Source organism: Mytilus galloprovincialis, chromosome 3, assembly GCF_965363235.1.
Source record: "Mytilus galloprovincialis chromosome 3, xbMytGall1.hap1.1, whole genome shotgun sequence".
In the NCBI taxonomy this organism is placed as follows: Eukaryota; Metazoa; Mollusca; class Bivalvia; order Mytilida; family Mytilidae; genus Mytilus; species Mytilus galloprovincialis.
The window spans coordinates 37,271,684-37,287,712 of record NC_134840.1 but is presented as its reverse complement, the minus strand read 5'-3'; the positions used below and the strand labels follow the sequence as shown (position 1 = coordinate 37,287,712).

The window sequence follows — 16,029 nt, the reverse complement described above, 5'->3', positions numbered from 1 at the left end:
GTAACTTGTAAATCCCATTTGTCTGTTATCTTCAGAACACTGCTCATTTACAAGCCCCCAAGGAGCAATTTTTGAAGGCCTTGAGCAAATACTTAAGATCTTTGCGCAGTCAGTTTCTTAGTTGAATTAATGAGATGAAACATTGAACTCTTATAAAAAAAATTGAGCAAACCTGGGGAAAATCATTAAAGGCATGTAAATTTACATCTCAAAACTTGAGGACTTTTGTGGGATTATAAGAAAAATTTACTTATACAATTAAATTTTTGAGAAAATTATGGGGAGATTATTCAAACATTATTTATTTACTTATATGTGACGTGTACATTTTTGTTTACTTCTTCAAGTAAATAAAAATAACTTGTACAAGTTGTATCCCTGACTGACATATTGACACAGAGATATTGAATGATACAAATTTATTAATAAACTAAGCTTTCGCTTGAACCAGTATTTCTATCTTTCATTAAGAAAAAAATGTAACCAAGACTGTTTTCTTGGCAGTGCCATGATGAAATAACAAACTCAACCGCGAGCTTTCACCTACTTTGTGGGAAACACAACTACAATGTAACAATTGTTTTACATGACTGCTAAAATCCTATGATATTTGTCATCAAATGCTGCTGTACCGCGTTTTACACCTCCTTTGAAGTATATTATATTTATAGAACTTAACCCTCTTGCTGCCGGAGGGACACATATGTCCAAACCGGCAGTGCCGGAGGGACACATATGTCCATGGATAAATTTATGCAAGCTTCTTATCAATGCTGTATCTCTTTCAATTAAAATACGGAAGAATAAACAGGGTTATGTTTTTCTCCAATTGGTCCCAAATGTAGTGGTCATTTTGTCGTGACGTCATATATCGAATGACGTTGTTGTTTGGCATGTTACGTCACAGACGTTGAGCTGTCGTATTTTCCGGCATATGAAATGCAACCTTGAAAAACGGTCGGCAGCAAGAGGGTTAAACTTAAGGTTTGGTGATTAGTAATCACCTTGATTATGTTAAACTTACTCTTAAACTTTAAATATTAAAACGGATGGATTGCGACGACATTAATTTTCGTCATCTCAACAAATACTTTGTTATGCAGAGGACAACCCATGCTTTGCAAATTGTAGGAGGCGCACGCCCGCCACATCCCCGCCTTAATCCGCCCCTGATACCAATAATATTGCTTGTAAAACATGTAAAAGTGTGCCATGATACATGGTCTGTAATTAATAAAAAAAATCTGATACAATCATCATTGATTTGCTTGAAACAATAAAACTATATGTGCTATACTCATGATACTAGTACATTTGTAGATGTATAGTATGTATAGTAGTCTCACTGATTCTCAGATCAGATCACAATGAGTAACGGTGCATGTAAAAAACACCAAAAAAAACATGAGAAAGAAAGAAGAAAATATGTCCTACTGTTGAAGTGTGTCTATGTGATTCTGTACTGTTAATTATAATGTTGGATTTCCTATTGTTTCATGTTCAAAAGGCAAAAAATCAGTCTTCACACACAGTTGCACGGAACAAGTGTCAGGTCCGGTTTCGACTTGCATATTACTTTTTGCTAATTGTTTTCGCATTTTATTTTTGCTCGTATTACTGTTTATGCATTTTAATAACAAAATATAACATACGGTTAAATTTTTTATATATCAAACTGATATCTGTTTGAACCATAGACGACGTTTTCGTAATGTTCGTGTTTTCAAGAGTTGTCTTTCCTGACACAGAAACGATAGTACTTTTGTTGACAAATTACAATATCTTGGCAAGAACAAATTATGAGTGTTCTTGCAAGAGTAAGTTTTAAAACTATCGATCTGTATTAAATTTTAAGTTCAAAAGAATATCCATCGCAGGTGTCCAACTCTCCCCAAACCTGACTGAGAGTGAGACTGTCAGTGTCAGTGCTCTGCCAGTGGCAGTGGTGTAACACTAACAACACAACAGTCAACACAACAGTCAACATTTCAAATTTCAAATATTTTATTGGACAAAGCACATATGATACAATGCGTATTCCAAGATACAAACACATTAAACATGACAATTTATGCAAATACAACATAACAATAAACTATAAAAGTCAGTTGAAAAGGCCTTATGCCAAACTCCTCAGATCCATTCAGATCAATGTCTGCAAAATATTACATTCAGTTTCAGAAATTAATGCTTCTTTTTGTAAATTCATTTGGGTGTAAAAGCATTGACCGAAGTACATTTTGTATGAAGGGCGGAAGCGCTTTATTCTTAAAATGTGTGCATAGTCAATGCTTTTACAACGTTACAACAAATTACAAAAAGAAGCATGCAAAACTCTTATAATTACATTTTTTCGCTATGAACATGAAAACACAATTTATAGTGAGAAATGGAAATTTGATAGAACAAATTTTAGTTATGTGTTTTTCACAATGTAAAAGAAAATTCTTTTTGATTTTCAATTTGACCAGAGTTACATATAGAGCAGTAATCTCTCATTTCTGGGAATGTTTAGATGTCTACCTCTTTCAATGATCAGTATATGAGCATTTATACAGATCTTACATATTGCAGCTCTGTCACTTCTGTTCTTAAAGATATCAGCATAGGGTGGTATTTTACCCATAAATGTAGACGCTATTGAAAAAGTCTTAACTTCTTTGATTCAACTATGTTTGTATTTTGAACTTCTAGACATGAAGTTAAATATTAGCCAAATTTGAAGATAAACAGAATCTGACCATATGACCAAGCGATTCTTATCTTCACTCAGTTGATGTTCTATCTACAATGATAATCTGCAGGTATATCAACAGCAATAACGACCCATTGGAAGTGAAAAAGTCATGCTGCCATTTCCCCTGTGCCTTCGTGTGTTTTGATGGGCTATGCATGAGTTGAAAAGTTAAAATAATAAAACTTTTCATAGTGTAAAAATCAAAAATCATAACATAATTTCTAATGCTTTAATCATGTTAATAGTTAATTTCAAACAAAAAGCAACACAGCTTATACTTTCTAGGTTTTCAGAAAATCATGTACTGTACATAAAAATTATAACAGAGCATTTTAAATACACACAGAGGAAGACTGCTAGATTGACAAAAATGATTAACATAAAAGTTCTATAAATAGTTCAGAAGATCCTCCAAAAAATCTGAGACATATTTTCAATAATTTCTTAATTAAAGACAATATGTTTTGCATTCTACGTTCACAATAACTCACACTTATTATTAAAACTGATCAGTAGGGTTGACTTGGGACTAGGATTAATAATGGTCACATGGAAAGTAACACACATGTTGAATGGTTGTTTGCCTGTCTATTCTGAATGTAGGAATACACCGCCTTAAATGGAATGGGATGTTTTAAAAAATCTTAATGCCTCAAGGCTTGTGCCTATTCATGTTGATGAATATAACTGCCACACACTATGCACATAAAAAAGCCTGGGATTACAGAGCATGTCATTTTCATAGCTTAAATGTAGTGTCTTCAAATCAAATATTTTTCATTCTACAGAACATGCAGAAGGATTAAAGAAAGTTCATATTACTTCACTGGTTTCCGCCAGTCACTGTTCAATGCAGTGACTAATTCTACTAATTTACTATTGGTAACTTACTCAATAAAAGGATGAAGATCAGTTTGTATGATTTATTTATTTGTTTTGTCCTGTTTATTGCAGGTGTTTTCCATTTTACAGAAAACATCAAGGCACACTGTTTGTCCAAAGTGTTCTAAATTTTTACAAAGGTTTGTTGTTCTAAGTATATTGTTTAAGATTAACATATTTTACATGTATTGCATAACCTATATAGGATAAAGCTATTTTTGACATTTGATAATTATTGGTTAATATCAACACATGGTAGAGTGAAACACACACAACATTGCACTACTAGCTTGAAATAGGTATCCATATATTATTGTAAATTCAGAAATAATTGTGTGCATTTATTATTGTGATTATTTCATTTAAGGCTAAAATGCGATATTGAGAAAAATCCTGTTTAATTCATATAAAAATTCACTATGTGAGTTTAAATTATTGGATCATAACTTTAACCCTGTCACATTTTTCACAATAATAAAAACATGGCAATAATTTGTGAATTTACAGTAGTTGGACTGCAGGAACAATTCTGTGTATTCATTTTTTTGTAGATGAAGAAATCTGTAAATACCAAATGTAGCTTTTATGTTAGAATGATGCATTGCAATATAGCAAATCCAATAGTTTGAAATGTTTGTGTTTAAATCCTTTTGTTAAAAAAGTATTCACTATAAAAAAGAGTGCTAAATGTTCAACATTTCACAAGACAACTGCATAAGGCATTTGTGACACATAAGTATAGAACTATCGTGACTATTTATAGTAATTTTTATTGATTTAAATGTAATATAACACTTCAGGTTCAGTTATGACAACTAATACTTTCACCATGATCTCACCCATGGTCAATAGTCAATAGATACGTGTTTTTTTATACTAATTGACTCCCTAAGTGGAACATTGTAAAATGTTTAAAAAAAAACCATATGTTTGAACTGTGTCAAAAACAGACATAGAGACCACATAAACAGTACAAGTTCCTTTCAGTATACAGTTTCAATACAGTTATACTTGTTTGAAATTTATTTCTTTGTCATTTCATGTCAAATATTAGAATAGATAACAAAAATAGTATTGACTTACTTATTATAATGTTACGTAATTGTCCATATATTTGTATGCTTTCCCTCCTTTTTAGATGTAACTACAGAGTCACATCCTTATCCTCAGGGAAGTGGGAACCAGATGGTTTAGTATGTATACTATTATCTTTTTATCTTTACTTGTTTTTGTCGAGCCTTAGACTTTAGTCGAAAAAGCGAGACTAAGCGATCCTACATTCCGTCGGCGGCGTCAGCGGCGGCGTCCACAAATATTCACTCTGTGGTTAAAGTTTTTGAAATTTTAATAACTTTCTTAAACTATACTGAATTTCTACCAAACTTGGACAGAAGCTTGTTTATGATCATAAGAAAGTATCCAGAAGTAAATTTCGTAAAAATAAAATTCCATTTTTTCCGTATTTTACTTATAAATGGACTTAGTTTTTCTGCGAGGAAACATTACATTCACTCTGTGGTTAAAGTTTTTAAAATTTTAATAACTTTCATAAACTATCCTTGATTTGTACCAAACCTGGACAGAAGCTTGTTTATGATCATAAGATAGTATCAAGAAGAAAATTTTGTAAAAATAAATTTCCATCTTCCGTATTTCACTTATAAATGGACTTCGTTTTTCTGCGAGGAAACATTACATTCACTCTGTGGTTAAAGTTTTTAAAATTTTAATAACTTTCATAAACTATCCTTGATTTGTACCAAACTTGGACAGAAGCTTGTTTATGATCATAAGATAGTATCAAGAAGAAAATTTTGTAAAAATAAATTTCCACTTTTCCGTATTTTACTTATAAATGGACTTAGTTTTTTTGCCAGAAACAAAACATTTACTCTGTGGTTTAAGTTTTTAAAATTTTTATAATCTTCTTAAACTATCCTGGATTTCTACCAAACTTAGACAAAAGCTTGTTTCTGATCATAAGATATTATTCAGAAGTAAATTTAAAAAAAAAAAAATTCACTTTTTCCGTAATTTACTTAGAAATGGACTTAGTTTTCTTCCAGTTAACATTACATACAGTCTGCAGTTAAAGTTTATAAAACATTTATTAGATTCATAAACTATCCTGGATTTTTTACCAAACTTGGAAACTTCTTTCAATCAAAAGACAGTATTGAGAGGGAAATTTTTATTGATGTTTTCCTCTTTTTTGTTGAGTCTGCGATTAACAGCAAAAGTAGGCGAGACACTGGGTTCCGTGGAACCCTTACGAATTTTTTCTCTGAAGATTTTACATAGTTGATCAATTATTTATATAATTTATTCTATGATACTTAGGCCAATTAAAATTAATTGATAGATTTTCATCCCCGCCCGCCTCTCTGAAATCGTCCCCCCCCCCCCCCCGATTTTTTTTATTTTCAAAAATTTACGATTTCCGGATTTTGTTCATTTCCGTTACCGGTAACCGTCAGTAATTTCGTTTTATTCGAACTTCCTGTTTCATTTCATATTTCTTGTTTCGAGTACTTTAAAACGATTGTTCACAAATTCTGCTGCTCAATGATGACAATATCTGAAAGATTTCAATAGCGAAAGAATCGTGGAACACATTGGTAGAAAAAAAACATAACTGGATTAAAGAAACTGACAAAAGCACGAACTTGTTAGATCTATGACCGTATATTGAGTTCAAAAAGTCGGCAAACATACACATTGTGTTGTAGAAAGCCCTTAGATTTACCCATGGCTATTGTTTTTGTTTAAAAACACCACAAATACCCTTAAAAGAGTTATTAAACAACTTCATGCTTTACAGTGTAATTATATTTGCTTCAGTCTTGCATAACTTGAGAATCTTAAAAGGCGACACCCTACTATTACCAACACTGTTTGAGTTCTCATTTCATTCATAATACTTGTGTTGCATACCATTGCATTTGTATTATTTTATGGGGACTACAAACCATTGCTTAAAAAGGAGTCCAACTGAATAGAGAATTTCTCCATTATTTTACTGTTTACTTTATACATGTTTACACATATACATGGTATAAGCTAATTATAACACTTGCATATATATATGAAGTTCATGTTACAAGAAGGTTTCATATTAAATAAAAATTAAAAAATAAAATCCTCCCACCCGCCCCATTTTTTTCAAAACTTTGGATGAAAATCTACTAATTAATTTTAGTTGGCCTTAAGTGCTTTTAACTGGTCTGGTTATTTCTGTATTATCAAGAATTCCTAACTAATACAGGCATGACAGGAGCAGTCAGTTTACAACGCTTATATATAAAATAATTCTAAATCTTCATGTGATCTAATTAAAGAAACTAACTGTTGTGCATTGCACAAGATAGTATGTTAATTTCTCTTTTCTTACAATGCATATTTGGTCACTTGAGGATATTTCTGATTTCTCTACTAAATACTATAAACTTCAATTTATAAAAAAGAAGATGTGGTATGATTGCCAATGAGACAACTCTTCACAAGAGACCAAATGACACAGAAATTAACAACTATAGGTCACCATACGGCCTACAACAATGAGCAAAGCCCATATTGCATAGTCAGCTATAAAAGACCCTGTAATGACAATGTAAAACAATTCAAACAAGAAAACTAACAGCCTAGTTTATATACCAAAAAAAAACGAAAAACAAATTGGGACAGGCACATACATATCGAATGTGGCGGGGTTAAACATGTAAGCCGGATCCCAACCCTCCCCTAACCTGGGACAGTGGTGTAACAGTACAACATAAGAAGAACTATTAAAATCAGTTGAAAAAGGCTTAACTCATCAGATGTATACAAATACAAATACTACACAAAGTGGACGTGGCTGAGTACTTGTATATCCCAACAACAAAAAGACACTAAGTACAGATCTTAGAGTACCTGCAGTTACTGACATCTAGTTCAAAGCTACTAACAACTAATAAAAAAATCATGCATCTAAGACTAAATTTAGACAACCATTATTCATTTAGTTAGTATCAAAGGTTTCGCAATGGTTATTGTCAACTTCTGCATTCTCAAAGTTTTCTATATGTTTTATGAAGAAAAAAACGCAATAATGAAAATATCAATAAGAGAAGCTGTTTTTTTTTTCAAATCTCAACAAAACCAGTTTTAAGTTTAAAATTCTTCATGAAAAAGATATGATATATACATGTAGGAAAAAATGTGTATTTTGATATCAGAAGTTAATTGCTGCATTTATTATTTGAACAAAAAGGCAAGTTTGACTATTGTGATTTTAGAAAAAAATAGCCTCATGAAGATATATTTATTAATAGCCTCATGTAGATATATTTATTAATAGCCTCATGTAGATATATTTATTTGATTTCTTATTATTGCAATTCGTACTCAAGAAGTCACATTAATAAAACCTTGCAATAATTTCTGAATTTACATTTTAAAAGTCAGGAAAGGTATATTGTACATTATTCTTTGAAGATTTCTATAAAATATAAAAGAAAGGCAGGTGCTGTAACCATGGTTCAGTAAAAATACATAAAGAAAATAAACTACACAAAATTATAAAGCTTTGTATTAATTAAGTTCAGAAATGTCTCTGTGTCAATAGATTATTTAAGGTGGTATTGAATTTTGGATCCTCAATGCTCTTCAACTTTGTACTTGTTTGGCTTTATAAATATTTTGATATGAGCGTCATTGATGAGTCTTATGAAGACGAAACGCGAGTCTGGCATACTAAATTATAATCCTGGTACCTTGATAACCAAACACCTGGACTAAGATTAATTTGGCTTGTTTAATTTTTATAAAATTACTTTGACCCTTTGACAAAAATATCAAAATTTCAAAAAACTTTAGTCAGACACTTTATCAGAAAAAATTGGTTGGATAAATGGCAACTTGACAAACACTAATTTTGATCATTGAGAAGCTTCATATTTTCTTAACAATAGAACTTGATTAAAATGTTCAGCTGATTTTACAGAGTTATCTCCCTGTACTGTTATGTACCACCTTAGTTTAATTTTGATTATTTTGTAGAATCAACCACCAGAAATACCAGAATATGATGAACTAAATATACAAATTAAAGGATATGATTTTCCTGTTTTAGAAAGCTATACAACATATGTTAATAAATTAGCAAACACATTAGGTATAGAAACTAACAGGTAAGTAGGTAATAGTTATGAAGGGAGACGATTCATTTAAAACACAAAACATGCTTACTATGCTTACAGGCACTTGACATAACCTGAAAAAAAGAATCAACCTTTTTATTGTCATTCTTCATCTCCAAGTCACAGTGAGGCCTAGTTTTGACCACCATTTTTGTCGAGCCTGCAACTTTTGTTGCAGAAAGCTCGACATAGGGATAGTGATCCGGCGGCGGCTACGGCGGCGGCGTTAGGTAACTTTTTAAAAGCTTTATATTTTAGAGGGTGGAAGACCTGGATGCTTCATACTTTGTATATAGATGCCTCATGTTACGAAGTTTCCGTCAGTCACATGTCAAATGTCCTTGACCTCATTTTCATGGTTCAGTGACCACTTGAAAAAAAAGTTCAGATTTTTTGTAATGTTGAATTCTCTCTTATTATAAGTAATAGGATAATTATATTTGGTATGTGCGTACCTTGCAAGGTCCTCATGCCCGTCAGACTGTTTTCACTTGACCTCGACCTCATTTCATGGATCAGTGAACAAGGTTAAGTTCCATATCTCAGATACTATAAGCAGCCTGCTATAAGCAATAGGTCTAGTATATTCGGTGTATGGAAGGACTGTAAGGTGTATATGTCCAACTGGCAGGTGTCATCTGACCTTGACCTCATTTTCATGGTTCAGTGGTTATAGTTAAGTTTTTGTGTTTTGGTCTGTTTTTCTCATACTTTATGCAATAGATCTACTATATTTGTTGTATGGAATGATTGTAAGATGTACATGTCTAGCGGGCAGATGTCATCTGACCTTGACCTCATTTTCATGGTTGAGTGGTCAAAGTTAAGTTTTTGAGTTTTGGTCTTTTTATCTAATACTATATGCCATAGGTCAACTATATTTGGTGTATGGAAATATTTTATGATCTATATGTCAGTCCCGCAGGTTTTATTTGACCTCAACCTCATTTTCACGGTTCATTGCTCAGTTTTAAGTTTTTGTGTTTTGGTCTATTTTTCTTAAACTATAAGTAATAGGTCAACTATATTTGTTGTATGGAAGCATTGTTAGCTGTACATGTCTACCTGGCATGGTTCATCTGAACTTGACCTCATTTTCATGGTTCATTGGTCTTTGTTTAGTTATCTTGGTTAATGCTAAGTTTATGTGACAGTTTTTAATAAAGCTTTATACTTAGGTCTATCAACATAATATCAATAATTAGTAAAGAAGGCGAGACATTTCAGCGCGTGCACTCTTGTTAATTTAAATACTTGATATGAATTTGCTAAACCTTTACTCATATCCATGTACATGATGTACACATGTATTTTTCATGCAAGTTGAGAGATATTTTTCAGAATATATTCAAAATATTGGGAGACACAAAAGCAGAAAACATTGGAAGAAATTTTTTCTCTATTAATTTGGTTTGATGTCCATAAAATTGAACTTATTAGAGAGGCTTGTATTTCCTTTAAGGAATATTACTGGGAAAATTCTAGATATAAGGTAGAGTGATTTACCCAGTAGAATGAGTATTATTTGAAATTTAAATAAATAATCTTAAAAATCATCTACAATGTCTTGTCATCATTTACTATTAGCCATTCTTTTTTGTAGCTATCCAGTACCAGGAAAGGCTTCAAAAGTAGAATTGTTTTATCCTGAGTCAGAAAAAGTAGAACACACTTATAATTTAACTAAATATGAAAGAGTCATACAAGTAAGCATTAATTATTATAAGAAGTCATTTGCATATTGACCTTAACTAAATATATAATTGTGACTTGGATGGAGAGTTGTCTCATTGGCACTCATACCACATCTTCCTATACTTTTGTAATTGTGACTTGGATAGAGAGTTGTCTCATTGGCACTCCTACCACATCTTCCTACATCTACATACATACAGAATAAAGTTTGCATTTTTAGGTTGAGAAGATTTATTTAGCCATTATAAAATCATTTAGCTGTCAACAACATTACAATAAAATAGTTTTAAGACTGTCTTTAAATGTATTTCAGATAGAAAATGTACCTTCAACATTATTGCCAATATTTATAGATGCCATGAAATTAAATGCAGCACCTGGCATAGAAGTTACTATTAAAAAGGTTAGTTTTATCATTTGTGTTATAGTATGTGTGTTGGAATATAAATCGCCAATTACCAAGATTCAGTCCTTTTGATATTTGGGTCTACATGTTTTCCCTATATATATATATAGTAGAGTGACCAGTAACTTATCTTTTTTTGTGCTTCCTGTTCAATGTGGATGTGACCATTATAGAATAAGTAATATTAGATTTAATTTATACCTGATACATAAATAGCTTCTAAAATAATTTAAAAAATGTTACTATTTTTATGTAAGTTAAAAATTAATATCATACAAACTTTAGCTAAAACCTCTTATATGATAGAACACTTGTCAGTTTTGGCCACTATGACTTATATTGAAAGCCAGAATGTTTTTTGATTAGTGTTGCAGTGAGGTTTAGACATAAAACATCCTTGTTGATAAATCTAACCTGACAGGTGATCAAATTTGTGTTAGTCAAAACTATAAATTTGTCAATCTACTACTCATTTCAATGGAACTTAAATTGAAAGAGAACAAAGAAATAGATTTCTCAAAGTCGTAGTATGCCAGCTTTTTCTTGCATAAATTTCAAGTTAGGAGTTAAAACAAAATTTGATTGAAATATTTTGGATTTGTTTTAGCTCAGCAGGCCCAAATTTGTCAGATTATCCCAGTTGTCAACCAATGTACCAAGGCCACCAAGGTTTAAATTTATAGAAATGTTCCAAATGTTAAAAAACTTTCATCCTATTTTAACCAAAGTTATGAGATGACGCCTTACAGGAGTTAATATCCTTAAGAATTGTTTGTGATTTTGGCTATTACCTTGAAAAGTATAACAAATGAAACTAAATTATGAGGAAAGATAGCAGTTTAATGTCCAGTGGCAAACTAATGATTATAATATAATTCTTATAGCAAAAACAGTTACACAAGCAGAGACCATTATTTTCCATAAATGTCAATTACTTCTATAATATGTCAACCATCAATGTCGACTCCATATAGGAGTTATTGCCCATTTATGGAAAACATTTTGTTTCCTTGTTTGTGTTTTTGCAGAAATCTTTGTAGATACAAGGAAACTGTTAATTACAGACAAGACCTACACAGAGGTTAATATGGCTCACAAAGTACACATATGAAGCAGGCCCCACTCTGCTGGAAGACTTTGTAGAAAGGGTTTTTGAGTAAAACAAGTAATAGAAAATGACCCGACCTTTTTTTTATTTTTATATCTATTACTTCACAATGATTGGATGATTGCAGGATAAAATACATAAGAATTTTATAAAAATTGAGAGATTTTTACATTAGTATAACTGGCTTTAATTTGGTCATTATTTTCAGCCTGATCTTGTTGAAGAGGACGATCTTTACATACCAGATGAAGAAATGTTGGCAATGAGAGCCAAAGTGGTAGAGCTTGAAGAGAGAAGACAAGATTTAAAGAAAGGAAAAATATAAATTACATTGTATGTTTCTATTTGAAATATGTTTGTACCTCTGTATCAAAATTTTGTGGAATAAATATTAATATTATTGTATTTTTTATCTAATCATTTTCAAAGGTCTAGTCTGTATCACAGATACTTTAAGCAGTAGTTCAGCTATATTTGGCATATGCAATGATTGTAAATTGTACATAAAATTGAGAATGGAAATGGGGAATGTGTAACAACACAACCAAAGAGCAGAAAACAGATGAAGGCCACCAATTGGTTTTCAACACATTGAGAAAATCTTGTACCCAGAGACAGGCTTCAGTTGACCCCTAAACAAAATTGTGTACTAGTTCAGTGAAATATATGTCATACTAAACTCCAAAACAGATAATTAAACTAAAATTAAAAATCATACAAGACTTAAAAAGGCTGGATGCTCCCGACTTGGGACCTTTGCTAAAATGTGCTGGGTTGAACATGATTGTTTGGCAGTTCATATGACCTTGACCTCATTTTCATGGTTCATTGTTCCAGGTTCAGTTTTGTGTAAAGTCTGTTTCTCAGATAAGTTAACAATATGTGAACTATATTTGGTGTTTGGAATAATTGCATGGTGTACATGTTTGTTTGGCAGATTTCAGAGTCGGTGTCACAGACTATAGGTAAACTATGTTAAGTAGTTGAAATGATGGCATGTATGTGTCTGTCTGACCTTAATCTAATTTTCATTGTTCATTGGTCAAAATTATGTTTTTGTTTTGTCAAAGCTGAACTCTGAGCACTTACATGTTACAAGTCATCAGTGCCTAGAAGCTGACCAAATATTGAATCATTCTGTACAATCATTCCTAAGTAGTGTGTTTTATTCAAGATATTTAAGAGTTCAAAGTATGGAAAAAAGAAGTAGGAAAACTGCTCATGCTAAATATGAAAGAAGTCATTCTGAGTGATGCAAATATTTTATTTGACAATCAGACAGATGGATATTTTCATATGTCTGGTAGGGTTCATTTGTCTTTAACCCATTTTCATGGTTTATTGGTCACCATTTTGTTTTAAGGCTTTGTTCTTTTTCTAAGGTACTGCAATATTTCAACTACATTCTGTGTATTGAAAATTTTAAGGGTGTATGTCTGACCTCCAACCTTGGCCCCATTTTCATGTTTCATGGTCAACCATCAGTTTTTGTGGTTGGTAGATATAGGAAGATGTGGTATGAATGCCAAGTCACAATTTATAAAAGAAAACCAATATAGTTCAAGGTAGGGTCTTCAACACGGAGCATAGGCTCACACGCAACAGTAAGCTATAAAGGGCCCCAAAAATTACTAGTGTAAAATCATTCAAACAGGAAAACCAAAGGTCTAATCTATAAAAAAACCGAGAAACACTCTTGAACCACATAAACAGACGACAGCCACTGAACATCAGTGTCCTGGCTATGTTTCTCAGATACGACACAATAGTTCAATTTTTTGTTGTACTGATTGTTAGGTATACATTTCTGTCTGGTAAATTTTTTGTTTATGTAATACATGCAGTGGAAAACCTAGTGTAAGTAAATGGAAAATTTGTTCCCATGGACACAGATGATGCTCCCGCTTGCATACAACATTATAAGGGACATAACTTAAGAACGATAAAAGTGATGCTACCCAAATTTGTACTAGATCTGAGTTTTGTGATAAAATTATTATTTTGTATAGGTTTCATAATGTTTGGTTGGGCTAACTTCAGTTAAAGAACGGAAACTAAAAATTTGCAATATTTCAATTTATAAAGGGGCATAACTCGATAATGATTAAAGTGACACCACCAAAATCCAACTTGATCTGTGTTTTGTGGTAATAATCATTGTGAATAAAATTCATAACATTTGGATGAGGAAACTTACGTTATAGAGAACAGAAACTAAATAAAAATTTTGCATTTTTTCCCATTTATAAAGGGGCATAACGCTAGAATTGTTGAAGTGAAGTCACCAAAATTTAAATTTGATCTGTGTTTTGTGGTAATAAGCATTGTGTATTAGTTTCATAACATTTGGTTGAGGCAAATTCAAGTTGGAGAACAGAAACCAATTTTGGGACGTACATATAGATGGACAAGGGTAAAACTTAATGCCCCCTCTGCTACGGTGGGGGCGTAAAAACATTACCTTCCCTGTAAACACTGAAAATTTAATCTTTTTATTGCTGTTCTGTTTGAGCAAGGACACTATTAATTATCAGAGTAATTTTTGTCAAAATTTTATTTCCAAATTACCATGTGATAGCTACAGCGTATGAGACTGGCTCATAAGTCAATAATTCTCTTCAGGACAACAAAGAGACATAAAATAAAACAACTAATAGCAGATTAATGGATGGTACAAATTGGTTATAAGAGATACAATGTAGCATGGTTTTAACAGACCAGATGAGAATAAGAACAAGAAACAAGAGGCTCTCAAGAGCCTGAATCGCTCACCTTAATTTTTTTGGTTAAATCTCTCATCAATGATTATTTTGGCTTTTCAATTTATTTAAATGTTCTTTGAATCGTCCTATTTTCTTCAAAAGCAAAAAAAAAAAATCATTTTCTCCTATGTTCTATTTTAGCCATAGAAGCTATGTTTCTTGACATACAAGGAAATAAAATATAAAAATTATACTAGATACTCTGAAACTCATTTAGCCTAAGTTTGTCTGAAATTGATACAGCAGTTTCAAAGGAGAAGATTTTTTAAAGTAAGTCAACATGATGAACAAATTGTGAAAACAGTCTTTAAAGGGCAATAACTCCTTAAGGGGTCAATTGACAATTTTGGTCAAATTGACTTATTTGTAGATCTTACTTTGCTTAACATTTTTGCTATTAACAGTTTATCTGTATCTATAATAATATTCAAGATAATAACCAAAAACTGCAAAATTTCTTTAAAATCATCAATTCAGGGGCATTATACCTGAAAAACCAGTTACCCAATTCGGCTGAAAATTTCAGGACAGGTAGACCTTGACCTAATAAATACTTTAACTTCTGTCTTATTTGCTCTAAATGCTGGAGTTTTTGAGATATAAGCCAAAAACTGCATTTTACCCTGTGTTCTATTTTTAGCCATATGACGGCCATGATTTTGACGAAATAGAAAATAAAACACAAACTTTATTTTTTACACCCTACTGATCATTCAGTTGAAGTTTGGTTGAATTTGGTTGAGTAATTTTAGAGGAGAAGATTTTTGAAAGTTAGCAAATATGATGAACAAATTGTGAAAAATTGTCATTAAAGGACAATAACCCCTTAAGGGGTCAATTGACAATTTTGGTCATATTAACTTATTTGGAGATCTTACTTTGCTGATCATTTTTGCTGTTTACAGTTTATCTTTATCTATAATAATATTCAAGATAATGACCAAAAACTGCAAAATTTCCTTAAAATTACCAATTAAGTGGCAGCAACCCAACAATGGGTTGTTTGATTCATCTGAAAATTTCAGGCTGATAGATCTTGACCTAATGAACATTTTTACCCCTGTCAGATTTGCTCTAAATGCTTTCGTTCTTGAGATATAAGCCAGAAACTCCATTTTACCCCCATTTTCTATTTTTAGCCATGGCGGCCATGTTTTTTTTCACAAAATGGAAAATAAAACACAAACTTTATTCTAGATACCCTAAGGATCATTCAGCTAAAGTTTGGTTGTAATTGGTTCAGTAGTTTCAGAGGAGAA

General features: G+C 31.8%; 1 protein-coding gene across 1 annotated transcript; it reads left to right on the top strand.

The window, feature by feature from the left end:
• The first annotated feature begins 1,726 nt into the window (after positions 1-1,726).
• Positions 1,727-12,408, top strand: LOC143067856 (small ribosomal subunit protein uS10m-like). Its single transcript, XM_076241440.1, has 7 exons — positions 1,727-1,817; positions 3,692-3,759; positions 4,758-4,812; positions 8,660-8,790; positions 10,403-10,505; positions 10,808-10,897; positions 12,217-12,408. The coding sequence occupies exons 1-7, from the start codon at positions 1,800-1,802 to the stop codon at positions 12,331-12,333; spliced, it is 582 nt and encodes a 193-aa protein (XP_076097555.1). The 5' UTR covers positions 1,727-1,799; the 3' UTR covers positions 12,334-12,408.
• Positions 12,409-16,029: the final 3,621 nt, after the last annotated feature.